Here is a 25,613-nt window from a genome sequence, read left to right on the forward strand (position 1 = left end):
ATCATCCTTTTGTACCCTTCGTTGCTAACAGAAGCTATATTCAAACAATTTTTTTTAAAACGTCAATAAAAGTTTTAATGTTTCAGGATGCCTGCCCAATGAGTTCCGGTGCAGTAATTCGTGCATCGACCTCGTGCAGCGCTGCGACCGCGACGTCGATTGCCCGAACGGCGAAGATGAGGACGGCTGCGGTAAGTAGTGGCACTCGCAAAAACATCAGAACATGTGACACAGTGCCCTCCTGTTTTATTGTTGAGAACACATTTCGAAGTGCAAAAACGGATGAGCATATTCCCTACATTCGGCTTAATCTTCAAAGCCACAGCTAGTGTAGAGCAGGAAGAGGGAACTACACAAAATGGTCAGGTTAAGCCCATATTTGTCATTACTTTCATATTGTAGAAAGTAGAAAAGGAACTCTGTAATCAACTTCAAAGTTGGTCTGAATCCCTCATTGCTTAACTAGGTATGCTTCTATTGAAGTGACATGCCGCAGCATATCTCTGCCCTTGTTAATCATCTACCCAGCCAGGTGTAGCGGGACCATACAGTTTAACATGAAGTCCAAACCCTAGTCCAACTCATAATATATCACATTAACAAATCACTGCCAGAGGTAAAAGAAAGGCTAAGAGACAGAAATGACCTAGAACCGATTGGGTAGCGAACCTCGGGCTTTTCGATTTATAGTCTGTCATTCCCTACTGAGTTACCAAGTCACTGAGCCACACATTCCAGAGTGTACAACATCAGATAACTTACATGTAATTTCTTTTAAATTAATAATTCTAAAATAAAATCAAAACCACGTGGACTGTGCTTCATGCTGCAACAAGCGACTAGGAAAATGACTATGTAACCCCTCACACAACCAGCCGCACCACATACTCGCAGTAGCAAGCAGCGATTACACAGGAATGGGCTGGAGACACACGCTCCTTCACCGCGTCATGTCGTGGGGATTGATCCCGTGGTCTCCGGAGCAGAATAAAACTGAAACTTCCTGGCAGATTAAAACTGTGTGCAGGACCGAGACTCGAACTCGGGACCTTTGCCTTTCGCGGGCAAGTGCTCTGCCAACTGAGCTACCCAAGCACGACTCACGCCCCGTCCCCACACCTTTACTTCCGCCAGTACCTCGTCTCCTACTTGCCACTCTCCTACTTAAACTGTGAGGACGGGGCGTGAGTCGTGCTTGGGTACCTCAGGTGGTAGAGCACTTGCCTGCGAAAGGCCAAGGTCCCCATTTCGTGTCTCGGCCCGGCACACAGTTTTAATCTGCCAGGAAGTTTCATATCAGCGCACACTCCGTTGTAGCGTGAAAATCTCATTCCAGAAAAAGGTGTCTGCACACCGATAGCAACTCATCCCTGCAAGCTTACCGCATATCCGCTGGTTACCATTCTCTTGACGATCCATGCTGCGAACACTAACTGTGTTTGATGTTTGTCTCTAGTTAGATTTCTCATAATACTATGACGGACTTGGTCCTTAAACAAAGACTTGCAGTATAGTGTTAATTCTTTGTATAATTGCCAAAGTTTTTGTTTTGCACTATGCTCTTAAACTATACGAAAGTTGGAACTAGTGTCTGTGATCAAATAAAGGGAATGAAAACACCATTCCAACATTTAGCAAGAGCACTGCGAGGTCTTCGAATAGTTTGATCTACTAGTTAAACATAAAGACAAAACGGCCCATAAGAATGATGATGTAACAGAACCCATTAACAGTCAGATTCTGTACTTAACTCAACTTAAAATAACAGCATATATTTGAAAACGAAGGACTACAAGTATTCAGTCATGGGCACGCATGTGACAGCATGCGTTACCAATATGTTCCAAAACACCACAAATAAAAATGGGGTGGTTCCGGAGCTCATACCTCGTGTTCTGTTGGTTACAGATAGGTAGGACAAGTCTTCTGAATAGCCGTTGGGTTAGGCAGTATCTAAATAACCAACAGAAGGATCGTCTTACTGTAACTGTCCTATAGTACACGGTTAACGATTATTACACACAAATTGATTTGTCCATTTCTCAATTAGATATGGCCTACTGCGCGCTTTTAGGGGCTTATGGAGGCATCATTTAGTCTATGGGCAGTTTCGCAGTCAGTGGCGCATATCTGAATAATTAACTTCGGCAGATTGGTCAGATTTTAACGTTGTATTTCAAGGCATTTGTCTAGAAGTGTCATCTTCCCGTTTTCAGAAATCAGAAGTAGAAAACACACACACACATTCATGCAAGCACAACTCACACACACGTGATCACTGTCTCTGGCCTCTGAAGGCGGACCTTACTGGCCAAAGACAGTGGTCACGTGTGTGTGTGAGTTGTGCTTGCATGAACGTGCGTGTATCTTCTACTTTAGAAGAAGGCCTTTTCGCTTAAATGTATAGCAATCTTCTTGTTGTTCGTGTCTACCACTCAGCTACGAGGGCTATTGGGGAAGTAAGGAACGATAGGTCGCGAAAGGCAAAACCACACTGAAAATCAAAACTGTTTCATTTGCAACGGTTAGGTACACCTTCCAGATACTTCTCTACACAGTCGCCGCTCAGACTTAGACATCTGTCGTAGCGTTGTACCAACTTTTCAATTCCCTCGTTATAAAAGACAGTGCTCTTCGACAATTTTCTACTCTGGACTGCACCTCGTTGTCTGTGTCAAAATATTGTCTTCGAAGCCAGTGGTTCATTTGAGCAGAGATGAACCTCAGGGAAGCCAATTACAGGCTGTATTGTGGGTGATCAAAACTACCCATCGAAAACGCTGCAGAAGCATCTTCATTGCCCCTGCAGAGTGCGGCCGAGAATTGTTGTGTAGAACGAACCGTATGCCAGTTATGTTATGTGGATTGCATAGCTTCAGGCGAAATCTTTCACCAGGCCTTCATACTTGGCGGGAGACACTAATTTCTAGTCATCTTTACGTTCTCACTGTGAGCTCAGAACTGAAAAGATCGACATGATGTGATCGACGAGCGTACTAGACACAGTGCCCAACGCATCAGTGCAAAGCTTCATCAGATTTTCACTGTATTTTCCATTTCGCGACCGATCGTTCCTTACTTTCCGAATAACCCTCGTATATGGCGAATAGCAATCTATTCTTTTCGTAATACTGTCGTTAACCTTGAAAATTTTCCTGTTATCTTTATCCGCTCCCAAGATACAGAAGCTGAATGTTGCACTAATTATACATGTAAAATACGCACTTAAAATCCTGTTCTAGTACTGAAGAACATGCAAAATTTTTGTTCACGTAAAATCCAATCTGAGGTGTAAAATTTGTTTTGAGTTATTTCAATTTCACGTAACTGCCAAAATTCTAATGACACATAAAGTTCTTTTCGCATGAGTCACATGCATTGCTGTAGCAAGGGAAAGAAGGGAACCAGCTGAAAAATGCTCTTACTTGAGCACAAAAAGGCGGACATGCTTCTGTTTCAAACACTGACCGAAAAGTAGAGTACCAGCTGTCTCATTCTACCTTCCTCACCACCTCAAAAAATTTTCCCAAAACTTTTGGGCATGCGAATGTATTCGCACTTTTTTGTGCTGAGAGAGGAGCAGACAGTGGCAGTTGGAATGAGAGGTAAAAGTAATAAATACTGGAAGATATTGGGGACTGATGACCTTAGCTGTTTAGTCCCCCTTAAACATCCCAACAACCACCACCACCACTACTGGAAGATAATAGACAGTGGTTGTGGAACAGAAAAAAGGACACAGTGGCAGTGTGAGAGAAAATGGGGAACACACTGGCAGTGGATCATAGTTGACAGTGACAGAATAGGGTTAGGAAAAGACTGATTGAGATATTGGCAGTATGAGAGGTATAAAGAGAAGAAGAACGTCGAAGTGGGCAAGAACCAGTGACAATGAGAGACAACGACAGCGAGCAAGAGAGAGTTAGTGAAAGTGAGAAGAGACAGCAGCAATAGGAAGGAAGGAATGAGATAATAGAAGTTAAGAGAAAACGAGAGGGAGGCAGTGAAAATGAGAGGAGAGAGTAGTAGTAGAAGAGAACGAAAGAGACTGTGGCTGTGAGACAGGAGGCAGTGGCATTTCGAGAGACACAAAGAGATAATGAATTGGGCTGAATGAGTGAGTGAGTATGGGCATGTGGGAGAGGATGGGTATGAGCAACTTACATCGATGAACTGGTGGTTGTGATGGAGTTACAGTTAGGATAGCTTGTGCATGTGAGAGGTGAGTCACATGTAAAAAAGAGCGCCTTTATGTTCGCAAAGCAAAAATTTAGTAAAATTTTTAAAGATGCTGAGACAGCTAGTATGAGGCAGCTTGCACCCCACTTTTCAATCTGTGTTTTAAACAGGGGCATACTCACCTTTCTGTATTCCTATAGGAGCATTTTTCCGCTGGTCTGTGACTCTAACTCTTTCCCAGTAAATAGGGAAAATAATTATCTCGAAAGCAAAAATTCAGATACACGCGGTAACATACCAAGCAAACTACGAAAAGCTTGCTTTACCAACGTAGCATATAAAGGGCAGTGAGATGAAAACTAGACAGATAGAGAAAAAAGTAAACTGTTCATTATTTCAAATGTAATCACGATAACTGCTAATAAATTTATCCCACTGCGAGACAAAATAGTCAATGCCTTCGTGGAAAGATGTTTGGGGTTGCCTACCGAAAGGTAATTGTACGCAGGTGCGCAGCTCTTCGTCCGAAGTAAATCGATGGCCATCAACGTCTTTCTTCAGGGCTCGAAGTATATGGAAATCGCAAGGGGAGAGATCGGGATTATGGTTCTTTTGTAAGGGCTTCACGGTGAAAGTTCCGCAGCGTAGTCGAAAAAACGTTTGAAATGTATGAGCGGTCACTACCCAGCACAGAATGATGGCGTCCGTCAGCATTCCTTCGTGTCCGGACTTACTGGCGTGCTTCAATTTTTGCGAAGTGTCCACGTATTACTGTGCTTTAATTGTGGTACCGTGTGACAAAAAGTCAGTGAGCAGCGGACGCTTATTGCCACAGGAAAGGGTCGTCATGACTTTGCCGGAGCTGGCGTACATGGCTTTGAATTTTTTTGGGTACGGGTGAGTCCATGTGCCTTCGTTTCTGACTCTCACTCTCGTAATGTTAACACCGTGTTTCATCGCCCGCGACAATACAGGACAGGATACGATATTCTTCATCGTGATACCGTTCCTGGTGCTGCGGAGATGTTGACACTCTGTTCAACTTGTGCTCCTCCGTCAGGTTGTGGGGAGCCCTTTGCGCATATATTTTACGGAGCTTCAGATGCTTTGTCATGATGACTTGAGCTGTACCGTAACTGACGCGCAACATGAGCCGAATGTCTTACACCGCCCGCTGTCGTTCATTTTTGACGGCATCATACAGCGCAGCAATGACACGATGAACCTATCCTGGTTCCTTCAATGACAGCAGACCTCCTCGAAATCGTTTATGCCAGGCAAATATACACAGGAGACATTCGGATATGAATTTCACTTCTTCCACAGTCAAAAACTGCACTACACCTGGCTGTTTTTCTTTACCGACCCCCATGTGAAGTCGGACGCACACACAATTTACGGACCTCACCTCGAGCACATCCAAGAGACGGATGGCACAGTTATGAACGTTCGCAATGTTCCTTCCTGCTTCCCAATAGAGGGCACCTCTATAAACCACCTACCTGCGTTACCAACGTCCGTGCTATTTTCGTTATATAGTCTCGTTTTCGCTTGACTGCTCGTTACAGTTAGACAGTTCGTACATATACAGATTGTTTTAAGAGAAGTGTCACATATTCACACAATAGGCAGTATTGGTTATGACTAAAAGAAAAGTTCATATAATAATACGACCTGAAACAAGTATCTGTTGAGATACTGGGCCAATCTGTCCTCTTACTCCCATCTCTCTGTTAAGTACAGGCAGTGTGCTGCACGTGGTTACCAAGCATCCTGGCACACCATTCAGCCCTTTTCCTCGGTGAATTACGCAATCTTTCAATTCACCTGGCTCAATTCCGATTATGGTACTTGTATTGGTCACACGGTTCTGTTACGTAAGGACACTGTCAATGAGCGCATAAAAAAGCCTTTAAATGTCCCCATACCCAGAAATCCATCACATTAAGATTCGATGGTCGAGATACCATGTTGTAAGACCATTGAGACCAACTCATTGCCCATGAAATGATACGGAGAGGTACTGCTGCACGATCCGTAGAAAATTGTGGTGTCCCCCGTCGGGCACGAATCACAGTCGTTGCCTTTCTCCTAGAGTAACGTTCTCCAATAGTGCTCGTGTCATCCCGCAGAAATCGGTGATACACAGTACCTGTTAATCTGTTTTGTAAAGTGTATGGCCTTATGAGTCTGTCACCGATAGTTCCTACCAATATACTGTTACTGAAGTGATCCTGATGCCTCACCTCCATGAGTGGTCGAGGGCTGCCATCTGCCTAGACGTGCATTTTGTAGTAATTGTACTCCCAATTAAAATGGAAATACTACCAAGTGTGACGGTCGACAGCGTCCTCCGTGCGATGCAGCAGAATGAGATGGAAAAATCATCGTGAACATAATGCTGCCACCGCTGCTGGATAAGAAGTCTTCCGCTCAAGCTGTTGAAGTCCTTAAAGGGCAAGACAAGTTTCCCATTTCCAAACTGCATCATCAGGTTATATTATCAAATTGTTCAAATGGCTCTGAGCACTATGGGACTTAACATCTATGGTCATCAGTCCCCTAGAACTTAGAACTACTTAAACCTAACTAACCTAAGGACATCACACAACACCCAGTCATCACGGGTTATATTATCTTTTGAATCATTGTAATATTCAGGAAAACCAGTTACAGCGAAGTGATATCGTCCATCACCAAAGCAATAGAAGTAGGTAACTCTTTATGTATAAAATAGAGGAATGGGAGGAAAGAGTGGGTGGAAAACTAGTGAGTTCCAGCCGCACAGGGCGTTGTGGAAATGTCTTGACGTAATTTGAAAATTTTGTGCCGGACTGGGACTCGAACCCGAATTTACCGTTTCTCATATGCCGTTAATTTAACCGCTTCGGCTTCCAGACCAGGGATGGGAAAATAGACCAGTTAAAACCAATACCCGTATTTTAGCTCTGAGTAATCGGTATTTTTCGGTATTTGTTTGGTATCAATTATAACAGGTTTTTTATTTTTTCTAATAAACCTTTTTTTAACAAAACAATGCAGATTCGTAAAATCTGCATTGGCTTGAAGTACTGAGTTATTATAGAAAACGGGAAAAGTGATCAGTGCTAATTTAATATCAATGCCGTCATAAACGAGCAGCAAACGCATCGCTTAATAATAGTTACAGCACTGCTGAGACAAAAATGACCGTGTGCCGTGGCTTAAAATACGCGTGTACGTGCGATGTGTAAGATTTTCCCACACCTGGTCTATACGGCAGTTTCTCGCTGTCGTCGCCAGACATCCGTTGTATTGCAGAATGGCACCAACTCCAGTCTCGACATATTTTTACGAAATGACGTAGCAGTTAAGCACAATGCCTCATTTGCTTTAAAAGATTAAAAATTTGTCCGACATTTCTAGGAAATTATGAAAGAGGAAGGAAAAAAGTAACTGAAATAAATTAAAAACTTAACAATAATTCATTCATAGTATGCAGTGAAAATGGAAAGTAGATGATCTGCTTCCTGTGACTATATAATATGCCGTATGCTTGCAGACCTGGAAAACGGATAAATTAATACTAATAATAGCGTTCATCAATCTCACTTTTCACCCTTTAGCACTGACTATTCATGATTTCCAAGAAGTCGTATGGTCCCCGATTACAACATAATTTTTGAGCAGAGTTTCAAAAAGAATTTTAGTCAATAGGAGAAAACTCGTGATTTTTTTGTATTATTCAATCACTCACCCCTTTTCAAGAAATGCCTCGAACGGTGGACGGACTAAGTTTTCTTCTGTTTGTCTGTTTAGTTTAATAATTTGATCATACGTACCTTCAAACTGAGAGAGTGAAAATTTTTAACCTTTGTTCGACTGCTACTTTTATTACAAGAAATAATAGGGAAAAAGAACAGGAATCAGTTGTTTCAGAAACCAGTTATTTTGTGCGATTTTAACAACAAAGTTAAACTGGAGTGGAAAATTCCGGTATAACCGAAAACAGATGTTTCAACAATAACCTCCTTTCTTAACCCCGACGTGGTCCCTGACCGTCGCAAATTTCCAACTAATGGCACACTGCAGTCCAGCGTCCCTTGTCCGTTAACCCTACGAGGGGTCGGGGCTATTGCTGAAACAAACCGTTTTATATCGGTTTTCTCCGCTGCAGTTTAACATGAGTATCAAAACCGCTCAGAATAACCCGTTTCTGAAATACCAGCAGTACTGGAACTTCAGACATTAGTCGAGTCCACGCCACGTCGTGTTACGCCACTCCAGCGTGCTCGCGGGGACCCTACACGATATTAGGGCTGTCCATAAATCTAAGGGTGCGACTGGGTGGAGATCTCTTCTGAACAGCACGTTGCAACGCATCCCAGATATGCTCAATAATGTTCATGTCCGGGAAGTTTGGTGGCTGGCACAAATGTGTAAACTAAGAAGAATGTTCCTGGAGCCACTCTGTAGAAATTCTGGATGTGCGGGGTATCGCATTGTCCTGCAGGAGTTCCCCCAGTCAGTCGGAATCCACAATGGACATGAATGGATGCAGGTGATCAGATGGGATGTTTACGTACGTGTCACCTGTCAGAGTCGTATTTAGACGTATCAGGCGTCCCATATCGCTCCAACTGCACACGCTGCACGCCATTACAGAGCCTCCACGAGCTTGAACATCATCGGTCATCAGCAGTCCAATGTCGGTGTTGACGGGCCAAGGCGAGGTGTAAAGCTTTGTGTCGTGCAGTCATCGAGGGTACACGAGTGGGCCTTCGGATCAGAAAGCCCATATCGATGATGTTTCGTTGAATGGTTTGCACACTGACACTTGCTGATGGCCCAGCACTGAAATCTGCAGCAATTTGCGGAAGGGTTGCACTTCTGTCACGTTGAACGATTGTCTTCAGTCGTCGTTGGTTCCGTTGTTGCAGGATCTTTTTCCGGTCGCAGCGATGTCGGAGATTTGATGTTTTACCTGATTCCACTGTACACTCGTGAAATGAAAACGGGAAGATCACCACTTCATCGCTACCTTGGAGATGCTGTGCCCCATCTCTCGTGCGCCGACCATAACGCCACGTTCAAACTCACTTAAATTTGATAACCTGTCATTTTAGCAGCTGTAACCTTTATAACTATTGCGCCACAATCTTGCTGCCGTATATAGGCATTGCCGACTGCACCGCCATATTCTCCCTCTTCACATATCTCTGTATTTGAATACGCATGCCTATACCAGTTTCTTTGGCGGTTCAGTGTATAATAACCCTATACTTCAAAGCAATGCAAATCTGACGAATAAAAATTACTCCTTTTTCAAAAAGGTTTATTTATAAGCGATAAGATTAACCACTTCTCTTATGGATAATTGATATTTCGGTTTTTTACTCGGTTATTAGAAAAAAATAAGAAACACCTGATATACCGGAGTCCAAACAAATACCGAGAAAACGGTTATTCAGAAATAAAATACCGGTACCCGTTTTAACCGGTCGGTTTACCCGTCTCTACATCCCACTCGCAAATTATTGATTGCCGTAGGAGTTCGGTCGATATTAGAGCATCAGCACCGAAGTAAATGTCATGGTGCCATCACGCTATCACAGAAATGTATACAGGGTGAATTATATAAAACTTGCACCGCAGATGTTGCTGAAATGGAAAGTGCCATTGATGTGCTGTTTTCACCGAATGGACTGGTAGTCTGGGGCTCATACTGTTAGACACTACACAGATTGTAAAGTGCATTTTTTGTGTGCAAAGGTACACTTTTTTTAAATGGAACAATGCCTATTGACATTAACAAACTAGACGTAAGGTAAATTGGAATGTCAGTGGTGTTTGTTGCAGGATTCTAGTGCGAGCCGTTTAGGGGATGTCATATTTTGAAAAGTTTCTACACCGACACATATTCGCGCTATTCAACCTGCGTAGTTGCTAGGTACGATGTTGTTATGTTTGCTTAGAGCGTTCTTGTGTGTTTCTTGAGTGCACTGTGACATGCTAGTTAGTTAGTGTGTGAGAGTTCAAGCAGAAGGTCGTGACTGGACGATGGGATTTACCAATGCAAGAAAGGCTCACATGCCCTTGATGTGTGGAGAGTCTAGGATGAGCGCAGTTCGTTCTTGTACGGTGTTTGCGGCAGGATATCGCAATAGAAGTCAACCATCTCGGCAGTTACTTGTCAACCGCTTCAAGCGGTTATATGAAAGTGGTAATGTAACACATAGACAACGTAACAGAAGGAAACAAGTGACGATAGAAGAGTGGAAAATTAATGTCCTTGCTGCTGATGCAGTTGATCCGCATGTTTGCTCCCGCGTAATCGTACGAGGAAATGGCATGAGTCAGGCAAATGTCCTACGCATTCTCCATCGCCATAGGTTCCATCCCTATCACATCTCTCTCCATCAAGAGCTGCATGGAAACGGTTATGAGAATCAACTTCTGTACGTGGGCCTTAGGGCAAGATACTCCTGATGTATCATGTATCTTGTTTAATTACGAAGGCACATTTACCAGTCACGGTCAGGTAAACCGCCGAAACATCCATTATTTGTCTGTTGACAATACCCTTTGACTCCGTCAGGTGGAACGGCAGCGTCCGTGGAGAGCCAATGTGTGATGCGGGATAGAGAACCAGCAGCTCACAGGCACGTTTTTCATAGACGAAACACAGAATGCGCACTCGTGCCGTAGCCTCCTAACAACGCATCTTCCACCGATTTTAGAATACTTTTCTCTGCAAACTAGGAGGAACTTATGGTACCAATGTAATGGCTGTCGAGCCGAAAGCACACGAACTACTACAGTATATCTTCGTTTTCAAATCTTCAGACTGGATGCAGAGGACCTGTATCTTGGCCGGCACGTTCCTTGCGTTTGACGCCTGTAGACTTTTTTCTATGGGCAAGGCTGAATGACGCTGTGAGACGCCCGCTAAACCCGCACGGCAGAACAGGTGATTAGGATTGTGGAAAGGGCTAAATAAGGTGTCGGTCAGGTTCACTCAAAATTGTAATTTAATAACACCTTTAAACCAAAACCGCACATGGCCGAACCTTTAGAACTACGAGTTTCAAAAATGCAATTATTTCCGGATTGAGGGCCTTCAAACAAGAAATCTTAAAAGTCAACAAAATAAAAATACAGTTAAAATAGCAAATAAAACAATTAACATATATGTGGTATCACAGCTAGGCTGAAAAGCCTCAAGGCAAAAGTAGACAGAACAAACATATGCAAGGTGGTATACAAGCTGCTGAGGGCCACAATTAAATGTGAAAACTTTAAAATAGATTACCATAATCTTTTAAGGCAGAAGGCCGCAATGTTTTTACTTAAAGGGTAATTTCAAGAACAAGGTTTTAAGCGGCTTAAGGCCCACAACTGATTTTTCAAAATACATAAAGTCCAGTAACAACATGAATTTTTAAATCATTGGCTATGATAATTTATTAACAGAGAATTAAACACCGGTGAGAAGAACAATACAGAAAATGGCACTCAGGAGCCTCCAGGGAGGTCTGTCTGCCCTCGCTCACTTAGGTGAGACAGGTGGTGAGCCCAGCTACACTTGATCCATCGGAACCCACCCAGAGGACAGCCACGAACCGACCCGACCGACACAACGACTTGCTTGCCACCGATACGTGCATGAGAACTCAAACACCAGAGGTTACGAACGTGATTATCCACAATGAAATATGTATTAGCTGTCAAAATTACACACCATGTTGGACAGCTACAACAGTTGAGAACAGGACGTTGCCTGAAATTACGTTAGTGGCCAGGGCAGGTAACCAGAACACTAACGGCCAAAAGGCAGAAAATTCCGCTGGTGCGCTCGAATTGTAATCAACCAATACAGTTAATTGCACCGCATGGCGGCTAAATTTCAGCAATAGAAACATTCGGTGTTGCTCATAGGAAAACCTCCCCAACAGCGAACCACCGAAACAAACCATACAAGGTGAATGTACGTGGCTTAGGTAGTTGAAACCACTACTCAACTTTGACGTCTTGGGTCGGTGAACCACGAAGCTCGTAGCGATCGGACAGCTCCACACACGCTCCGACACTGTGCAGGGACCGCCAGCGGACCCAGCTGACTGCACCGCGCGGAGATAACTTCCCTGGTCTGCAGCAACCGACCGACTGCCCTCAGTATGTCGATAACATCCAAAATAGTCGTCAGTGGAACTAACGCCAACTACACACACAACCTGACAAACACTTGCACGAAGACCTGAACGATACCCAACAGTAACTAAGCCCGCATGAAGACAGATTGGGAGTCGATGCGCACACACACACAGCCGACACATGAACGATAGGCGAGCCAAAACGCGACGTCCGTTAGGACGACCGACCGACGATCCACCAAGACCGCGGCCCGGCTCAAGTGATGCGTGGCGGCAATGGTCAGGCGAGCCACGTCGACGCAGACCTCACAGCTCCAACCCGACTGCACTAGTGCCCCATTCCGACTTGCAGGTCCGGACTGCGCTCCAAACTCGTTCCAACTGACCAGCAGCCCGAACTCGCGACCCGAACTCGCTTACGACACACAATGACCTGGAAGTAATAGCAGTCGATCAAAGATACTACGAGAGGGGACATATCGATACGCGCTGCTAGCGCCGCTCATGGTCAGGCAAAACAGCAACTCAGTGACAGTATTAATTTAAATTAACGTAGCGAGGTGGAAGTACATTGAAAACAGGGTGTAAAATACATGATGGCGGGAACACTAGCCACGCACGACTCACGCTGTCTACAAGAACATACCAGCTACACACTATGATATGCAACGACGTATTACTGCAGCCTGCTCGGACGTCTCCGCTGAAATGCTAGCACTAATGCAGCAGTCGTTCCATACCAGTCTAGAACTGTGTATTGACGCTGCCAGTGATAATTTTGAACGTAGCCAATGGTGGTAAAATGTCCCATTACTGACCACGAGCCACATAACTAGTGTATGCACTCTTGTTGTTCTTTAGTGTATGCCACCACCCTAATTTACCCTACTTTTAATTTGTTAACGTCAATAGGAACTGTTTCATTTTAAAAAGTGTGCGTTTGCACAAAAAATACTCTTTCTAAGCAGTATACAGTCTCATTATTGGCTAACAATACGAGTCTCTGACTAGTAATCCATTCTGTGAAAACCGCACATCAATAGTACTTGCCATTTCCGCAATATGTGCGGTGCAATTTTTAGGTGCTGTTCAGTCGGACATGTCACACTATGCAGAAATGTGCACATGTACGAGTAGTGTCTGTTCTGTCGCACATGTGCGACGGAACGGACTCAACTCGTATAAATTTAAATAAGTAACTCGCGGCAAAGCGGTGGGCCAAGTCAAAAAGATTGGACCCGAAAAGTAACCCTGTCCGTAGTCCGCTCAGGGAGGTTTCACGGCACCAAACTGAGCTAAACTGGCCTTGCTTTTCGGACCCAATCATTTGAACTTGGATCACCCCTTTACTGCGAGTTATTTATTTTTATTGCTTTGACGATGAACGCTGGCCCTTGGTTTTAACTGTTTTTCCCATGTACTACAATGATTTAATACATAATATCACCTGACGATGCAGTTTAAGGATGCCAAACCGGTTGTGATCTCAGAATAAAGGACTTTAACGGCATGGGGCGGAAGATTTTTTATTCAACATTCAGAATTACGACAATGATTGCCTTCATTTTAAAGTAACGTGCTACCACCATTATTTTGTTACAGAAATGACTGCAGGTAGTTTGTCTTTTGACATATCTCGCCGAACTTATCAACATCACACAGTACAAAATGAACTCTAAAATGTTGCTCTTCGGTGAAGGCAGTCGGTCACCAAGCAGTCCATTTGCGCTATTTTATGGGAAATTCAAGCCTCTTTTTACATATACCACCTAAAAGCTGCCATAAAACTTTATTTTGTACAACTAGTTGGTACTCCACTCGCTATAGGTTCATTTATCTATTATGGTATTTATATTTTAGGATCAAGTTGTAAAGTTGTGGCTGAGTACTGGAACAGAATTTATCAACTGTGGCCTTGGCTTGTGAACCAATTCTGCTGTATCTTTTAACCACAACGCAAACACTTACAAATGCTAAGTATGCCGATATGCCACTTGTGTACCGATTTGGTAATGTATATGCTAGTGCCGCTTGTAGAGAATATGCTAAACCATATCCTAACCATAGAGTACTTCATTCAAGAGAAGTTACTCGTATTTTACTAAAATGTACGAGATTGGTGCCGTGATCAGCTGCCATATCCCATCCCCTGAAAATGAATAGTGTGTCGATGAAGCGGAAGGCATTTTTTACTCGGTAGAACGGTGATTTTCATCAAGCAAACGTGGAATTTCTACATGTTAAACATACAAGAATATGGTGGACATTAAATGTGAATGACGTCTATACTTGTGCTATATAGCGGGTTCACCACCATCGAAGAGATTAATGGAGACGACTAGAATTTTATAGTTGACTCATTACACAGGCCAACGAACTTGTTTTACTTTGAAAGCTGATCTTTATAGATTTTTGTGAGCTGAATCCAAATATAGCCTTAGTCCTTTTTGTATCAGCCATAGTTTTCGAGCAATATGCTTTTTAGTATATAATATTAAAATCGTTTGCTATAACTTGAACGGGGAAATTAACGAAACGCTTTTGTTACAACATAAGCATAGTTTGTATTTACAGTAAGCTAACTTATTTACAGTAAGTATACAATGATATGTGTTAATAGAGGTTTCACTTGTCAGCTGGAATTGGTTTGTACTTTCTTTCTCTTTTTTCTTTGAAGCTTCTTGTGTAGCTTTTTCTACGATGAGTCGCTTACTGAACTTGTCGGCAAAGTGACCAACAGTAGTACCCCATCATGTTGGTGTTCCAGCGGTCTTGGTAGCGTTTTTCCATCACTTTAATGTCCTGGTGAAAAGGCTCTCCTTGCTCCTCACTAACATCTCCCATATTGTCCGGGAAGTAATCAAAGTGACTGTTCAAAAAGTGAACTTCCAGGCTCATGGAACATCCTAAAGTTTTAAACTTCTTTAATATTGTAGCTATAATAGAAACATATTCTGGGTCTTTTTCATGTCCTAAAAACTTTGTAACGACTTACTTGAATGATACCCATTCTTCTTTCTCATTTAAGGTCATTGTGGATTCAAAGTTAACATCAAACATCAATTTTCTAATGTCAGAGGTCGTAGGAGTATGTTTTTTGGATTTACAAGGTTTTTGCGTAGAATATCCTTCTCACCATGTTTAAAGACTCCCTCACAGGTCAGTTCTTTCTGCAGCAGTGTTGATCCCTAGCCCTACTGCCCCATTCACACAAGAAACATCTAGAGCCAAGCTATTCAGATTTTTCTTTCGTTAAGCCCAGATCCGTAACCAAATCGTTAAGATCGGTGTGAGTAAACAATTTTGGCTCTAGACTTTCTGTATTACAATGGAATTCATCATCACCTGGTTCATCTATCACATTGTACATCAGAAAATACTTCTGTTGGAATAGAATTTAAATCATCTGGTGGTTCGGGAACAGGCAAATGTACGCTGGTCGGATGGTGGACTGAAGGTAAGGAAAGCTTATTACCTTCTTGTTTTTCGAATTATGACCAGTAATATCAACACTGAAAAAGTAGCAATCATCGGAATAGTCTCTTGGCTCCCTCCATATCATAGAAACAGCAAATCTAAAGGCTTTTTCTCCGTTTTGGACCATTTTCTCAGATCTTCAACACACACATAACGTATGTTATGCGGGGCCCAAGATTTATATTGATCACCAAGTTTAGATCCAGAGTATGATAGATAAACCTTTTTCATAAAGTCTGTAATGTTTCTTTCGTGTTTTTATCACAAATTCACAACAAATATAACAAAAACTGTAAGCAGAGTTTTTACAACCACGATTACACATTGTACTTAGCACATGTACAGGAAACGGGAAGGTGAGGTTAGGTTGACGGTGAACCAAACACCATCTGTTAACACAAAAATAGAATCGATCTTTTTTTTGCCAGCAAATGTTTTTCAGCAGTGCTACCAACGTCATCTACATTCATTACACCTCCTTTTTAAATTATGTTAACTATATAAAAGCTGTTAAATTCTGGACACGGACGAGCATCGCTTGATGTGCGGGTCAGCGGTAGGGGTCCGGTCCTTGGCGCGACAGACGCTAACCTTAATTACCCGTACGAACTCCTTCTCTCCTGCTCCTCTTTCCGGACTCGGGATACTTCCACAAAGGAAGACGAGATCCGTCAAGTGGATTTGTGGACACGCATTTTGTTTCCTGAAGGAGAGAAAAATGTCCTTGTTTTTTGGAACTCCCATAATGAACGCCATTGCGCAGTTATTCACAATCGCAAATACAGACAATTTTTCTCCAATTGCGTGTGTAGTGTCTTTCTTAACCCACCCCACAGTTGAGATGTTATTGCAATGAGGAGTTAAGCCACGCCTTTTCCATGCTTAGAATCGGTTATTCTTTGGTCATCGGAATGTTCTTCTCCGAAAAGCTGTGCGTCTGTAGTTTCATGGAATCTGGCGACTCCCCGCTCCCTCCTTCTCGCCACGTCGGTTTCCTACTATTCTCGGTGAAATTAATGATAATTTTTAAAAAGTAAAAATAAATACACAAATTAATACAATATTGATGTTCTCGTCCTTTACTCCACGTTTCCTGCGCTTCCCTTGGTTCCTGGGGGCGGGGAAGGAAGGGCATGGGACGTTGTGGTCAGTTCTCGGGTTGTGACCCCTGCCCACATTGCCGCCACCCGTCCCCTTGGGCGCCAGGAAGGTTCCTTTGGAAAAAGAAAAAGAGCGTTTAAGGCAACCGCGCGCATAAAGCGCGAAATCTGGGTCCGAGACGCAGTCCGGCACACATTTTCGTTGTCGTCATTCCCTTATAGAGCTGATGGTTGTTCGTGTTCCTTGTAAACTTGAAATTAGCCGCACATACTACTGTCAACTGAATTCGAAAGTACATTGACGTCTGACGTGGGCTATAAGAAAATCAGTTTTCAACTTCGTCTGCCTTTGCTTAATAACTTCTGAGAGTGTTTGGGTTACATTCTAAGTGCTGTATCTCTGTAACCAACAAAAACTGAACACACGTCACATAAAATGTTTAATTAGGATTACTCTGTACAACCACGTTCCAAGCCATTTACCATTTACCATTCCTCTTGTAACATCCTGTGTGTTACTGGGCTTGACCCACATTCGTTGTCTACGCTCAACTCGGATATCAGCGGCCAGTGATACTTCACTTTTTCCATTGTGTTTATTCCAAATCGTGCCGTTAGTTTATTCCTTTCACCGTTTCATTTCAGAAGGACGCCGTCAGTCCATCAGTTCACGAACTTCGTCTTTCAAAATCTGATCCACCCCTCCCCCCTAGCCCCGGAAGCGAATAATCGTCGAACTTTGACAAAGAAGAACTTGCTTACTCTTTGCATAATGGGAGGAAGGGAAATCGCAGAGACAGTTTTTCCGTCGCATTGTGCATCTACTTGCACACCGCTCAAATGTGAGACACGAATGCGGCCCTACAGACGTTACATCTGAGGAGACGGCCATAAAAATGTGGCTCTACTGGATAAATGCTTCTGACAGACTGTGACGTTATGACCTGCGCAGAATGCCACTTGGATTTCCCGTATTTGTTGTTCTAGTAATATAGCTTAACGCGCGGAATTAATGAAGGTAATATTAACCGCGAATCCGTGAAATTGATTGTGATTCAATCAGACATGTAATACGTTATTTGCCTATATAAAACAGTTATTTGACGTTGTACTGCGCATGAGTGCTTAATGCTGTTAATTATGTTTTAGTACTCTTCTGGAAGCGGCGTTTATCCCATCGTATGGGCAGTTGCCACTCGTGTGTTTATGTGTGTGAGGCGGGGGAATGGATGGGAGGTTTAGCGGAGGTCAGATCCCTAATATCAGTGTATCGTCGCTTCGGCGGAAGCGTCATTACGCTCTTGCCGCTAATTTCGACATGGAAGCAAAGCTGTTGCAGCGGCGCTGAATAATTTGTAGCCGTCGAACCGACGGCGACACTTCCAAAAAGCGAGCTGACGCGGTTGCATGCTATCAGCGGAATGGCGACCGTTCTCTAACCAAAACTGCAGCGACTACGTAGATATGTAACACGCCTCTCAATGATTATCTCCGCATTTCGGAGAGGGCGCCAACTGTCACTGACCACGAACACAAAATCCCTTTCGCTTCAGCTTTCGAGTTATAACAGCACGAAACTGTTACAAGGTACTGATAGACAGATAAAAGTCCCTCATGCCATGGCCTAGCGAGTGGGTGCTACGGCTTTATTGCATATGCATTACAAAGCAGCGGCTTTCAAATCACGTTGGACCTCCTTCATTTACGTTTTCCACTATTTACACAATTAACCTGAAAAAATGGTGCCCTGGAAAACGACTCATACCTTCCCTTGCTTGTATCTTCTGCAAGAGAGTTGCCATTTAACAGATGTGAACCCTGCCACGCCCTACCGATAAATCATAGCAAGTCTTTGAGGCAAAGATTCTGGTGCACGAAACCGGTCAGCAAAATGTCGCGCATATGCTGGAAAATGCGGGATTTGACAGCACGGCGCAAAGCGAGGCGCAGGGACCTGAGTGGCGGTTGCGGATTGAAGCGGTGCGGTGTCAGCCCGTGGCCTTTTGGCTCCAAGGTCTCCTGGGCCCGATTAGAGGATGTTGTGGTCACACAAGACGCGGGGCGTGGAGAGTGAAACGCTGATTGGGTCGTCTGGTTAGAACGAAGCAGAGCGATTCGAAGGGTCTCGTCTGTCTGGAGCAGAATCGGCTGTTGGAGGTGTGACCTGTTGGAATTACGTCCACTCACCTTCCTGCCGCCGCCACCCAGATGAGCTGTCTTCAACACCGACTAACAATCCGGTGAGGACATACTTTGAGTGAAATTATTCGAACTACGGTTCCGTTTTGTGCTGCATTTAAGTGGTGGTCGATGGAGATTAATTCGACGCCTAATTCATGACTCCGCAGTAATGGTTGCCCCTTCAATAGTTGTACTGTCGGCAGTCGATATTTGAGTAAGTTTTATAAAGCAGTTCTCCTCAGCCTTCCTCTGTTATAAGTGCCGTCCGCTTTGACCGAGCGGTTCTAAGCGCTTTAGTCCGGAACCGCGGTGCTGCTGCGGTCGCAGGTTCGAATCCTGCCTCGGGCATGGATATGTGTGATGTCCTTAGGTTAGTCAGGTTTAAGTAGTTCTAAGTCTAGGGGAATGATGACCTTAGATGTTAAGTCCCGTAGTGCTTAGAGCCATTTGAACCATTTTTCGTATTATAAGTGTTTCCTGATCAGCGGTATTTGTGACCACTCTGAGATGTCCTATGCATGACAGATCATAATTCCCGAGCCTACCTGATTGTTTTCTGTATAAGATATTAGTGCTTTGGATACTGATTTTACTGTAGCATCTGTGCATCGTCAACTGTGAAACACAACGGGCCTACTTCCTTAGGACAGCTCTGTTCTGTAACTTGCCCGCCTTTCGCGGGAAGATTAAAGAGCAAAATCGTCGGTAGAATAGTAACGCATTCGATCTGGGGTGTGATTCTTCTATTTCAAAAGCAGCGTGAGCGAACCTACTTAAATTTGCTGGCACTTTCTGATACTCTTCTCCCGTGTTAAATGTTGTCATTAGTCTAACCTGCCCTTTTTCTGGAGCTCCTCGTCAGTCCTTTAGTATTACGGGGGAGAGAAAGGCATATAACATCTTAACACTAATTATTCATTGCGTTCTTAGCTCGCTCACCTGAAGGTTTTGTTTTATCCATCTAACCTAAGCTGAGCTCACATCCGACGTTCCGGCCGGAGACTTCAATTGGTGTTTAATTGTTATGTGTGCTTCTAAGAGAGTATTTTATGTGTCAAGGTTAGCGTGGCGGGTCGGCTGGCAGACGTGATAGTATACTTCCACTCGGGCGACTAAGGCGGTTTGCACTAATTCTAATGTTTATGTTAGCACTGTTATTCCGTAACTTTTCTTGTTGGTAAAAGTTTATCTTAACTGTGGTACAGCTATTGGAACACTTAATCTTTCCCGTTTGGGTGTCTGATTAGTAAAGTTAATTATCTTTCTTATAAAATCTAAAAACTGCTTAATAAGCCTCGTTAAATTACATTCACTTTGGGCATTGGTTTGCCATTAGCGCTTCAGAATAAATGGTCAATAGTTATTTCAAAGTTCTAAGGAAGCCTGAAGGCTCTTGTTCTGTATTCGTCAAAATATTGTGTAAGTAGGATGTTTAGGTTTTTATGTTGGTAAAGCCACGTAGAGCTCTGTATAAAAATCACTGTGCTGTGTGCAGTCTGTGGCTGGTTGGCATTGTTGGAATATCCACTATTGTAGTGTTGGGCAGTTGGATGTGAACAACGCGTAGTGTTGCACAGTTGGAGGTGAGCCGCCGGCAGTGGTGGATGTGGGGACAGAGATGCAAGAGTTTTGAGAGCAGACGATATGGGCGTGTGTCTGTCAGAAAAAGGAAATTTTCAAGACTGGATGTCATGAACTGATATATATATATATATATATATATATATATATATATATATATATATATATATATATATATATATGATGACTTTTTAACATCATTAAGGCAAATACATTGTTTGTTCTCTATCAAAATATTTCATTTGCTAACTATGCCTATCAGTAGTTAGAATCTTTTATTTAGCTGGCAGTATTGGCGCTCGCTGTATTGCAGTAGTTCGAGTAACGAAGATTTTTGTGAGGTGAGTGATTCATGAAAGGTATAGGTTATTGTTAGTCAGGGCCATTCTTTTGTAGTGATTATTGAAAGTCAGATTGCGTTGCGCTAAAAATATTGTGTGTCAGTTTATTGATGATCAGTATAAGAAAAGAGACAAATGTCTGAGTACGTTCAGTTTTACTCAGCTGTTTCTGTATCAAATAACGTAGAAGTTTGCCAGCACAGTAATTTATAATTTTTCTAAGGGGATGGTTAAATTGTTATCAGTACTAAAATTGTTTTAAATATTCCGAAGACAGCATCTCAATCTTGTTATGCAGTTTTAAATAAACTGTCTTATGTATTTAACGAATGGTGCTTAATCTCCATTTGGATACAACCGTTCCAACACTTGAGCTATCAATAAATCACAGGAAGCATACCTTCATATTTTTGGGGGTTCAAGTGTAAGAGCTATTTTTTCCATAGCATCGTCACTGGGACGCTGCTCAGAAACGACCTGCAGTCTCCGTCGATAAGCATCTTATACTTCATACATCGGATTGACGTCAGTGTATCTAGCAAAAATCGTCGGAGAACAAATTATTTGTAACCATTTTTCTAGGAAATTCGGGCATAGCTTGATTGTCTTGGAAACTTTTCTGCCTCAGTCACTAGAGTTCAACGATATAGAATGGGAAGAATACGTGTAATACACTGCTGGCCATTAAAATTCTGCCTCAGTCACTAGAGTTCAACGATATAGAATGGGAAGAATACGTATAATACACTTCTGGCCATTAAAATTGCAGCACCATGAAGGTGGCGTGCAATATACGTCAGATTGGCGTGGGATGTACCTTATCATTTTATCTTTATATATGTTTAGCACTGCAGCGCAACTGCGTGTGGTAGACAGTATTAACGACATCTGCATTCAGTATAGTGGCACATATTGGAATTCGAATATGGCAGGATCGTGCCCTGTCGAGATTATGGCTTATTGTCCCACAACTTTTCTGTTTGTGTTGACCGGAATACCAAGGCCGATGTGTGGATACGGAATAGATGGGTTCAGGAGGGCTGCATTCAATGCTGTGCGAGAACTCAACGGCGCCACGCGACTATCGCCCGAGGGGACACAGACACTGCTCGATCTGCCATTCAGAATCGTACAGTCATGTTACGTACCTTTTACGTACCTTTAGTGAGAAACTGGGCTTGTTTACAGAATGGCACGTTTCCACACAGACAGCGTGACAACGTTGGACGCCCCGCGGACTTCTGTGACAAGAAAATGACAAGAATATAAGAATACAGAAGGAGCTGGACAGAAACAGATAGAGGAGGGAGAGCACCAGTTTAAAATTCTGAAAACGTCTGTTGCAGAGGTAGATGTAACCTCGTGACAGGGCTTTTAATTCAGTGTCATCTGCTGGGACAGGAAATTCAGCAGTCTCCAAAGACGAATCAATAGCGCTACACCATATGTAATGTGACGTGATTCAGTGTCCAGTATTGAGAGCGGTGAAAAATATAGACTGATAAACTTTTCTAAACCGTAAACTTAAGTCATGGATATGAAACGTATTTGCAGTTACGTATCATACAGTAATTTACACTCGAGATGCTGGCGCGATCAGACTTCACCAAGGAAGGGCTACGTGAGTACGTGGATGTGTGGGTGTAATGTGGGGGCGACTACCAGGCTCGCATACAGAGTGGCGGATTGTATCAGAGGGCCTCGGCGTCCTGCTAGCCGTATTTTCCACACTGGCAGCCGGCAAGGGCGAAATTTTTTTCCGAAATCTCCGGAACCAATAGGCAACGTGGCGCTTAGCTGCACTTCGACAAGGTCCTAGAAATTGTATGTACTTTCGAGTTAATCATTACTTACCTTATGGCGTAACTCTAGCTGGACGAGATTACAGCCTAGTGATAGCAGTGAGAATAACAATGGACCAAATACACTAAACTGAACCGAAACAAAACACACATGGTGCGAACTGTATATAGGAAGATGATTCAATAAAAGAAATCGAACTATCTCAAACAATGATATATCTTCTGAAATAATTTTTTGAAACTCTTCTTCGCGTGAGATATCGGTTGCGCTTTTTTCATACTTCTATGATGCTAGAGTCTGATCTCCGGTGGCGTAAAGGGAAGGGAAGCACTCCATATGACCATGCAAATTAATTACAGGGAATGAAAATTTTGTGCAGTGGAAATGTCTTACTGACTATTGATTAATAGGTGTTGCTCAATAAAGAATGACAATATGGGTACCATACCATGCAAATCGATATATTAATGAGAGAAGGGATCATCTCATCTGTAAGAGAAACAAGTGGTCACTATACTAACCAGGTTTATTATCGAAAAGCAAGATGCATCAGTTATCCACTGAAATAAACGATTGAAGGTTGAACACACCGACAAGGGGTTCTAATGGTGAACTCTTACCTTGGCAGAGGTCGGTGTACACACCAAACCGAGCGAAGTGGCGCAGTGGTTACCACACTGGACTCGCATTCGGGAGGACGACGGTTCAATCCCGCCACCGGCCATCCTGATTTAGGTTTTCCGTGATTTCCCTAAATCGCTCCAGGCAAATGCCGGGAAGGTTCCCTTGAAAGGGCATGGCCGACATCCCTTGAAAGCGCATGGTCGACATCCTTCTCCATCCTTCCCTAATCCGATGAGACCGATGACCTCGCTGCCTGGTCTCCTCCCCTAAACAACACACACACATAGTGTACACACCAAATGCAAAGTTATGCGAATAAAATGACCAGTGACTATAAGAATGGTTAGAAAACTACGGGAGCTGTGGCCAAGCGGTTCTAGGCGCTTCAGTCCGGAACCGCGTTGCTGCTACGGTCGCAGGTTCGAATCCTGCCTCGGGCATGAATGTGTGTGGTGTCCTTAGGTTAGTTAGGTTTCGGTAGTTCTAAGTCTAGGAGACTGATGACCTCAGATTTTAAGTCCCGTAGTGCAAAAGAAAAAAAAATCTACGATAAGGACACGGAGAAATATGTTCGACCACCAGTCAGATCGCCAAATTGCATATTGAAAGTAAACTAGCTGGCTGTAAAGCATTAAAATGGAATAACTGGCTCCTGAAAGAAGTAAACTAATATCATGTCCCTAGTAAATCAGAGATCAAAATAATGATCCATTTTACCAAACTCGTAATGTAAATCTGAAGGCAGTGGCAGTAGCTTCCGGGCTGTCTGGTTCTGAGCACTATGCGACTCAAAATCTGAGGTCATCAGTCGCCTAGAACGTAGAACTAATTAAACCTAACTAACCTAAGGACATCACAGACAACCATGCCCGAGGCAGGATTCGAACCCGCGACCGTTGCGGTCGCTCGGTTCCAGACTGTAGCGCCTAGAACCGCACGGCCACTCCGGCCGGCAGTAGCTTCCGGAGACTGACTCCAGCTCTTTCTCTGCACTCAGTACTCAAGCAAAAACGTCCTTCTGGACAACTGCAAGCTTGCCTTATCAGTCACCCAGCAACAAGTCTTTATACCACCACCTTCTAGTAGTCTGTATCTTTACTCCTCTATCTCCTAGTAGCAAGTGTACTCTTTCTGGACCCTCTGAAACTTTGCTGCGTTTTTCAGAGGCGGAAGCTCACACACGAATCGTGGTAGACACTGAGAGTTCCGTCCAGTAAAACTGAAAGATGTTAAACAATATACTACTCTTGCAGATTTAGGGAGGGGGAGGGGGAAGGCAGACAGAAGGTGTCTCCCACTCCATGCTAAAATATTGAAACAGATCTATGAGATCGCCACACAGGCACAGACGAGAAAGTGCGTTTAGGATTCTGAAATTGAAACCTAATGTTATTTTGTGGCTTCGCTCCTGAGGTAATACATTTTCACATGCTAGCCTCGGGAGAGTGACATCTGGCTAGATTCTTTATCTTCCTAAAAGACTTCGTTAAACAGTACTGTTTTTAGAATGAGATTTTCACTCTGCAGCGGAGTGTGCGCTGATATGAAACTTCCTAGCAGATTAAAACTGGGTGCCCGACCGAGACTCGAACTCGGGACCTTTGCCTTTCGCGGGCAAGTGCTCTACCAACTGAGCTACCGAAGCACGACTCACGCCCGGCACTCACAGCTGTACTTCTGACAGTACCTCGTCTCTTACCTTCCAAACTTTACAGAAGCTCTCCTGCGAACCTTGCAGAGCTAGCACTCCTGAAAGAAAGGATATTGCGGAGACATGGCTTAGCCACAGCCTGGGGAATGTTTCCAGAATGAGATTTTCACTCTGCAGCGGAGAGTGCGCTGATATGAAACTTCCTGGCAGATTAAAACTGTGTGCCCGACCGAGACTCGAACTCGGGACCTTTGCCTTCTGGATACATCCCCCAGGCTGTGGCTAAGCCATGTCTCCGCAATATCCTTTCTTTCAGGAGTGCTAGTTCTGCAAGGTTCGCAGGAGAGCTTCTGTAAAGTTTGGAAGGTAGGAGACGAGGTACTGCCAGAAGTAAAGCTGTGAGTGCCGGGCGTGAGTCGTGCTTCAGTAGCTCAGTTGGTAGAGCACTTGCCCGCGAAAGGTAAAGGTCCTGAGTTCGAGTCTCGGTCAGGCACACAGTTTTAATCTGCCAGGAAGTTTCATATCAGCGCACACTCCGTTGCAG

At 43.5% G+C, this 25,613-nt stretch overlaps 1 protein-coding gene across 1 annotated transcript in view; it reads left to right on the top strand.

Moving 5' to 3' along the window:
* The window catches only part of LOC126456274 (G-protein coupled receptor GRL101-like), a 490,877-nt gene that overhangs the window by 125,128 nt on the left and 340,136 nt on the right, over nucleotides 1–25,613 (top strand). Inside the window, exon 3 of the mRNA XM_050092026.1 lies at nucleotides 87–191. Within this exon, the coding sequence (XP_049947983.1) occupies nucleotides 87–191 (105 nt within the window). The remainder of the gene's footprint in view (nucleotides 1–86; nucleotides 192–25,613) is intronic.

Source organism: Schistocerca serialis, chromosome 2 (genome assembly GCF_023864345.2).
Source record: "Schistocerca serialis cubense isolate TAMUIC-IGC-003099 chromosome 2, iqSchSeri2.2, whole genome shotgun sequence".
In the NCBI taxonomy this organism is placed as follows: Eukaryota; Metazoa; Arthropoda; class Insecta; order Orthoptera; family Acrididae; genus Schistocerca; species Schistocerca serialis.